We start from the raw sequence: 8,703 nt of genomic DNA, 5'->3' as shown, positions 1-8,703 counted from the left end.
TTGAGTTTTACACTTTGCTACGCGTGTCACACAGAAGAGCTAAAAAGAAAGTGATGCTTTGTTGACTATTCTACAGCACCGATACTTTCCTGGCACATCACCCACACCACGGACACATAAACTAGACCCTCCCCAACCATCACAAACCTGAAGCCAAGCCAAAGTCAACCGAATCCCACGCGCGCGTTGTTTTCGCGCGACACTCACCCAGGTCCTTGCTTCCTATCAGAACTACTAGACTACACGCAGACTGCAATATCATCTAAATGTTTTAATTACCCTTCGCCACCGCCTTCAGCTCCTTCAGGGTGTGCGACGTCGTGCCGGCACCTCCGGCCGAGGACACACCGATGCCGGACGTTCCGACAATCACCTTGCCGTGGTACAGGGCACTCTGCGACGTGACAAGCGATGGCATCGTCAGTTGCTGTTTGTCAGGCGGCGATCCACCACCCGGCAACTGTTGCAGTTGCTGCTGCTTCGAGCGGTGGCCACCCTTCGGCGTGTGATGGAGCTGCCGGACGTATTTGTCTTCCACCTGTGTGCGGGAGGGGTGGGATGAGAGAGGGGTGTGAAAAGCCATTAAGTATGCGGGAATAGAGCGGGTGAAAAACTTCAGGGGGAAACGAAGCAAGGTACAGTCATTAACATTTGAGTTACGCGACGAAGACGGTGGAAAAAAGAAGAATCCAAGTAAACTGTTTGCGGTGGTGGTGCGAGTCAGTCTAGCAGCAGCGTCTCTAATGTCATGGTTTACTGCGGACGACGATAGTGCACGTTCGTCAGCGCTTCGTCACCAAGGCTGCTTCGTTGCAGAGGTTCCCAACTGTTTTAGCTACCGCGAAGAGAATCGTTCCTCACGGAGCAACGTACATGGGAACCTCCGCATCGTTTGAAGGTCAACGTTGTCTGGGGATTTCTTCGTTCCATCGTCGATAGTCGATAGTGTGTGGGTGTCTGTGTTCCACGGGGGCGGACAGGGAAAGCAACGCAAACAAACCGAAACTATCGGAAATTATGTGCGGCAAGATATAGCATGCAGGCAGACCTGTTTTCCATTAATTAGCCACGTTATGTGCGGGGCGGGTTTGGCTCGCGAGGTGGTACAGTTGGCCACTAGCATGTCGCCGTAGTAGAGCTGCTTTTTGGCGAACTCGATCGATGGCGGTCCTTTCTGGGGCACTGAGGACGAGAGAGAAAAAGGAAAAGGAATTAGTGCCGTATCAGATGATTGTTAGTTTCCTTACGATAAATGGAGCAGATTATACTTACGCATGACGTGCATCGGTTCGTCATTGGACGCCTTTGTGAAGATTGGGGTGTCGGTAGACACCTCGCAGTAGTAGGAACCGGACGCTTCGTAGTCGACGTTTTTCAGCGTTAACGTCGAAGGATTTACCTTCTTCCACTGCGGATGTTTAGGAAAATGAAAAACAATTAGTTTGGTCAGTTATTGTGGAACACTTCGTGTCTGCTGAGTAAGTGCTCGTTTGAAAACCTTCAGGGCTATGAACGACTTTTATAGGCGATTAAACTTAATTCCGAAAGTGCATTTTGAAGAGAACGTATCTCAAATTCCACCACATGCAAGGTAATAAAGTTTTACTATTATGTTCACTGCACTGCAGTGGAACATGCCCTAGAAAATCTGAGCATTTGAACGTTTTGATAATCACACTTTTCAAGATATAGATTTGAATCGTTCACAAACTCACGGCATACTGCAATCTTAGTAAACTGAAGCAATGCGTCGGTTTGGTGCAGCAAAGGCTCCACAACAATACAAAGTAGGCTGTGGGGAAATTGAGCATTGAGCTTAACACTACATCAACAGACGGGCTTTGTAGTGTAATGGCCGCCACTGGTGATTTGTATGCAGATGGTTCTTAGTCTAATTCCTGGCCATATCTTTCTGTTTACTTTCTCCTTCTCTTCACTATGTTTCATACTGGAACCTCTTTTTATGCCATGGGCTAGGGGTGGATAAACTAAAAAAAAAAGCAAGTTTGTTAAATTAACAAACTTAATACTAGAGAGATTAATCTCCTGGGGGTTTTAGATGAGGCCAGTGGGACTGTCTAGGGTTTCAGGGGAGCCAAAAAAGGGGTGGTTCCAGGGGGTTTCAGGAGTGTTTTGAGGTACCACAGGGTAATTTAGGAAAGCCAAAGATGGTTTTAAAGAGTTTTGGGTGCGCTTCAGAGGGTATTTCAGGGGGCGTCAAGGGGAGTTTGAGATTTATAGAGTTTTTTTTACGTATTTCTGTGGTTTTGGTGTTCAACAGCATAGAAAGGGTAGAATATGATGCAGAGTATTTTTTTATGGATATCCTAGGTCATCCAAACAGTTCTTGAGTTCAGATCCTAAAGTCTACACGTGTAACGATAACTTATTTCATAGCACATAGCTACGATTTATATTCTATCATGTCCAGTAATTCTTCTTAAAGTTCAGCAGACAGTATCAGATCAGTCGAAATATCCTAGGACATCCACATAGTTCTTGAGTTTAGGTCCTTAAGTCTACGGGTGTAACGGCAATTTCTATCATTATACAAAGCTAAGAGTTGTATTCTATCATGTCCAGCAAATCATCTGAAAGTTCAATAGACAGTATCAGATCAGTCGTAATAGCGTAATTTTTTATAGCACAAATAATGACTACATCGAATGCAGATTTCAAAAACTGTCTAGTCTTTAAAGAATATTAGCAGATATGGTTCATTTTGTATCCTTATTTGGTGTAGCAGGCTAGCATTGCAAGTGTAAATATAAATTTGGGTTTCCATGAAAGATTTGATGTCCTAAATCATCATAAATCTGTCATGAAGTGAACCTTGAGAGTTGAGAGGTTCATGGATCCCATTTAGTTGTGTAATCTATATAACACGAAATCACCTCATGTTGCAGAGTTTGTTTCTATCAACTAAACTCCATAACAGTAAGGATGGCCTATAATATCCCAAAAATACTACTCGAACTACTTTGGTAAATACAGTAGTGGACGTAACGCTACTTAACGTACTGGCAAAAGCTATTATATGCCGGGGCCCGTAGCGTAGTGGCTACACGTTCACTTCATAAGTGGATGGTCATGGGTTCGATCCCAGCCCCGGCACTTTCGTCAGTTGCTCATTTCCCCCTGAGAGCAGCTGACACCTGACCCTCTTCAGAGCATATGCTCCAACGGACCCGGAAACATGGATATCGGCTAACGGCAACTCATAATGGACCCCCAATTGGACTGGAAAAGGAATAAGAGCCACTCATCAAAATCCTCGTGCTCATCATTCTACCATGGACAGGGTAGAAAAGTGACAGCAGCGCAAAGGCAACCAGTTCGATATAGTGGAATTATAATATAATACATTTAGGCGCTGTACAGTGTAAGTACAGCTTCCAATTTGAATCGCTCACGCAGTGCCCTAGTGGACAAAAGAGCTGTAAATTAGGTTAAGTGATCTATTGGAGAATAAAAAAAGCTATTATCACAACTGTATACCTGGGCTTCGAAGTAGTTTGGTTGATCTGGAATATTTCAAAACTATTTTGGAATGTGTCATGAAATGCCAGAGGGGTTACAGATTACGATTGGATGTGTAATGTGACAGTTCATTTTGAGAATAACTACTGTGGCTGTCAAGAGCTAAGCTTCAGGACAGTTTGGACGACCCTTAGTATCCCAAAGGTTCATAGTAGACTTCAGGGTGGTCCAGTAATCGCTATTGATTATGCAACGTTACACAGTATATCAGATATGGCTGCTGTTACGAGTGTAAACCTGAAGCTCTGAACTCCATGATAGTTTGGCTGACCTGGAGAATCTATGACAAAAGATTGGAAGACATAAGGTCGAAGAACAAAAGGTCGAATGAACAAATGGTCGAATAGCACGAGAAATAGAACCGACAAAAAAACAAAATGGAAGATATGAAGAAGTGATCAGAATTTAGCAGAAAAACGACGATTAAAATTCCGATTATATAATAGAACCTGTGTTACCAAAAAAAATATTATTGAAAGATAGGAAAGTGTCTACTTTTGTTCATTCGACCTTTTGTCCTTCGACCTTCTGTCCTAAAGCCGACCTGGAATATTTCTATAGTGTCTGCAAATGATATTTGGAGTTTCAAGTGCTTCATGGATCTTATCATGCTATGCTATTGAATGCTATTATTTATGGCGAAAACACATGTAGTTATTCTTGTAGATTCGAAGGATTTCATTATAGGACAGTTTGGAAGACCCTGAATGTCCCAAAAGTTTATAATAATATCAAGTAGACTTCAGATTGGTCCTGTAAGCACGGATGATTATGCAATGTTGCTCAGTGTAACAGATATGGCTACTGTTACGAGTATAGACCTGAAGTTCAGAACTCCAAGGTAGTTTTGCTGACCTAGAATATCTCTATAATGTTTATTAATGACATTGTAGATTTCAAGAGCTTCACGGATCCCAGTAGATTGTGAAATGCTATCATTTATAGCGAAATCACATAACACTATTCTTGTAGATTTGAAGGACTTTACTACAGGATAGTTTGGAACACCTAGAACATCCCAAAATATAAAACACGTTTTTATATTCTTGACGAAGGTTAAATGAATACATATCAACGTAACCCATATGTAAATTCAGCTTTTAAACAAGTGATATGTTAATTGGTTCGTTTCTGCAAACTTTATGGTGTTATCAGTGAAGTCTGAAATACAAATATTCCCATTTTCAACAACTTTGCCGAAGACAGTATTCTGTTTTATTAAATGTGTGAATTTATACAGCCGTTTCTATGTTCTACGTTTCCATTCTACGGCTCCAAAGGGTTAAGAAGATTAAAGCTCTTTCAGACGTGTTTTAATGCGTTTAGAAGGCTTTTCAGAAGTATTTAGGGAGCTCCAAACCATAACTGAAACCCTTCTGATACCAAGAACCTCTGAACCCCGGGGGACCTTTCCAAGGAAAATTTTGATGGCCAATTAATCTTGTAGAGGTTTTCAAAATCATCATAAAACCCAAAACCTTTTATTATGGTTTTATGGTGATTCTAAGAACTTCTTCTAGTCTACTGACTAAAAAAATGTTACTAGGGATAAGACATCCCTGAGATCCCCTGAAGCACCCTTGTAACCCACATATATTGCCCTACCCAATACTGTTTTGTATGGGTGTGTGTAGTGTGCTTAACCTATTTCTACTTGACCGGCCGGTGTCTAGAGGAGCACTTCGAGATCCACAGAATCTGTGGGGACGGTATAGCGATGCAGATGTCCAATATCACTTGGGCGGTGGATGTAATGTTGGGTAGTTTGGCAAGGGTCGCTCGCTGGACTTCCAGGTACCCAAAAGCACCCTGTGTCGGGACCACTCCCACGCGGATGAGCAGTCATGCTGAACCTGGTCGTTGAAACTGGGAGTTGATGATTGTGCTGGCATTGATCACAGTGCTTCTACGAACACCGGTCTGTTTTCGTAGGCCTTAGCGTACCGAGAGTGGCTCACACTAGAGATATGTTCGGGAAATTCGTGGTATCAAGACCAAAAATCAACGGGTCCTAGATACACAAAATACAATTGAAACCTAACCTTAGCATTCACAAAAAAATGGCATACCTGACTCGATAATAATCGTTTCTCCAAATTCACTTCTAAGGAAAATCTTTCCTCTTCTAAACTTCCCAAACTTTCTATTTCAACTTTCCGCTTTGAATGAGGTCCTCGTGGGAAGTGGACCAAATCAATCTAGGGGTATGTGTAGGGAATTTATATAATTTAAATATTCATATACACGGAAACACAAATACATCAGGTTTTAACGGATAGAATATACAAATTAACACAAAAACCAGTCTTATTGTAACAAACGGTACGGCTTTGAAAGCCTCTGCAACCTCTTGATACACCTCTGATCCCGCTGAATCGCCCTTGAGACCCCCTTAAAGCCTTAGAGACCTTTGAAATCTGAAACGCCCCTGTCTTCCTGAAGTGCCCCCTGAGACCTCCTTAAACGCTCCTGCAACCTCATGGAACCCACTGGAAGCCCCATAAGACTCCTCCGAAATCCATCGGAGCACCCTTGAAACACTCTATAGCCTCCTGAAATGCCCTTGAGACACCCTGGGACTTCTCTGGAACCCCCTGAGTTCCCTTGAAGCGCTCCTGAGACCACATGGAGCTCCCCTGAAGTGAAACGTTCATAAGGCCCCCTGAAAAGCCTCTGAGACCTACTGAAACTTCTCTAAGACCTCCTGGTACACCCTGAAATCTCCTGGGACACTCTGATACGCCCCTGCCTTTTTTCCTCTCCTTTATTAACGCCCCATGGCCGCCTTTGCCATAGTGACCGTCATTACTATATTTTCCTATGCACACTGCCGTTCGAGGGGCACATGGGTTTCCAGGTTTTGGAGAGTAATGCGGTTTCAGAAGTGTTTCAAAATGTTTCAAAGGGTCCTCAGGGGCGTTCTAGAATTATTCCATGTGGTTTCAGGTACGTTCATAGAAGTTTCGTGGATGTTCCTTTAGGACTTGATGAGCTCTCAAGAAGTTTCAGAGGCATCCCAGGGGTATTCAAGCGGGTCCAAAGGGTTTAATTGGTGTTCCAGAGAGTTTCAGTTAGTTCGGAGGACGTTATATTGAATTTCGTAGGCAATCCATTAGGTTTCACGACGTTAATAAGCATAATATACTTGTTGGAGGACAGCGAGATCGCGGAAGCAGCATCAAAACAATCCGGCTTGATTTAAGACTTAATCGGCTGATTTAAAAGACTTAAGATTTAATGGGGCTTCCAGGGGTTCCGGAGAGTTTCAGAGCGCTTCAGGGAGCTTCAGGGGCGTTCCATGAGGTTTTACGGGGGTTCCAACGAGTTTAAGTGGGTCTCTGGTGGATTGATGTGTTTCAGAGACATTCCATGCTGTTCAGAGGCGTTCAAGGAGGTGTTTGGAGGTTCTACAGGTGTTTCAGCGGGTTTAAGCGTTTTAGGGAGTTACTCCTTAGAAACACCCTATAAATCCCCTTGGAAGCGCTAAGGCATTCTTAAGAACCCATTCGAAGTCCATGGAGCTCCCATAAATCTTGAAAATGAAAGCTTGATGAACTTAAAACAGATAATTTAAAATATCGGTGGTATCATATTTCCCGGAATGCCACTTCCCGGAATGTCATTTCCTGGTGTGACCTTGCCCGGAGTGACATTTCCCGGAATGACCCATTTTGCGAAGTGAGGCATCAAGTCATTTTGGTGCTAGCGTGCTAGGTCATTGAATTGAATAACTTAAATTTTAAGGACGGGCATTAACAACCTAGTAGAATGGTTTGATTTTGATATGTACTCGAAGTACCTACATGCACCTTGAAAGAACAACCTATTTTCAAAAGATGGAAAAATATCTGAAAGGATGTAGTTGCCAATATTACAACATCACATTCTAATGAAATGAATTACTGAAAGAACGAAAAAACATCCTATCTTTTAAAGAAGGAAAAATCTCTGATGAGAGAGTTAGTAGTATGTTTATGTATTATGATAATCAGACCATTCCACTCGGTTGCTATACTGTACTATTGGCAGCCACTCTCCTAACTCTCTTAGCAACGATTTTTCTTCTTTTAAAAATAGACTGTTCTTTCGAGTTTATGCATTTCATATTCAAACTATACCATTAGGCTGTAGGAGTTTTTTGGTATGCACTTTGCCATGGTGGATGAGGAGGGCCTTCGACTAAAACAGTATCGGATTATCAGACAACGAACTGGTTGGTCTGATGAGGGCACGACAATCGAATTTGCTCATGGACAACCATGAGGACATGACGTTCCCCTTTACTGTGAAATTTAATGTGATTAAAAATTAAACACTCTGAAGATGCTAGTTAATCCTTGGCGATGCTTGACTCAGAAGTGCAAAAAATATTTCCCAGAATATCTTCTGGGATTTCTCCTGAACTTTCTTCTAGTATTGCTTCTGAACTTTCTTGTGAAATTTATTTTCATGAATCTCTTCTAAGGTTTATCTGGAAGCTCCTTCTGAAATTCCTCATGCAGTTAGTTAAAGGACCCCATAAGAAGTTCCTTTTTAGATTTTTTTTCAGGAGACCTTTCAGAGATTCCACCTGTAGTTTTTTTCGATATTCATCCTGTTTTCACTCTTGTTACTTTTTTCGTGGTTTACTTGTGGAATTCTCACAGAAGGTCCTAAAGATTTTGTTTGATAAATTGTGTTTTCTACATTACTTCAAACTTTTCAGCTACTATTTAAGGACAAACGTCTTGAAATCCCGAAGCACACATTCTCAAGAAGCAAGCTAGAAGCACACATCTCAAGAAGCAAGCTTCAAACAACAGTGCATTTTATTATTCTGTTCTTGCTCACTTGTAAAAAGCTTAAAATAAGAAGCTCAGGTGCGCTGGTTTTGTTTACGAAGAGATTTGTGCCCTCAAAATCGTGAGTAGGTGATCAAGTCGGCCATTGTGGCGGCCATTTTGGGATTCTTACAAGTCTGTCCTTAACTAATCTTCCAGTCTGCTAATGTCTGGTTATCCCTTAGCCATTGAAGTTACCACATCGTAGTGTGTGGTTAAGGTAACATTCGTTCCTTGATTGATCACAAATCATGACCTGATCGGCCACAATGACGTCACGATGTAGATCCTCATCACAATATCCATGAACCTGAGTAAAGTCCTCAATCCTCTATGGAGCCAC

The 8,703-nt window shown here is 42.2% G+C and overlaps 1 protein-coding gene across 1 annotated transcript in view; it reads right to left on the bottom strand.

The window, feature by feature from the left end:
* Nucleotides 1-271: 271 nt before the first annotated feature.
* Nucleotides 272-8,703, bottom strand: part of LOC134288000 (uncharacterized) — a 33,556-nt gene continuing 25,124 nt past the window's right edge. Inside the window, exons 4-7 of the mRNA XM_062851478.1 lie at nt 1,273-1,408; nt 1,049-1,182; nt 874-957; nt 272-538 (exon numbers count right to left, since the gene is read on the bottom strand). Of these exons, the coding sequence (XP_062707462.1) occupies nt 272-538; nt 874-957; nt 1,049-1,182; nt 1,273-1,408 (621 nt within the window). The remainder of the gene's footprint in view (nt 539-873; nt 958-1,048; nt 1,183-1,272; nt 1,409-8,703) is intronic.

This window comes from Aedes albopictus, chromosome 1, assembly GCF_035046485.1.
Source record: "Aedes albopictus strain Foshan chromosome 1, AalbF5, whole genome shotgun sequence".
Taxonomy (NCBI): Eukaryota; Metazoa; Arthropoda; class Insecta; order Diptera; family Culicidae; genus Aedes; species Aedes albopictus.
This window is presented reverse-complemented; position numbering and strand designations above follow the sequence as displayed.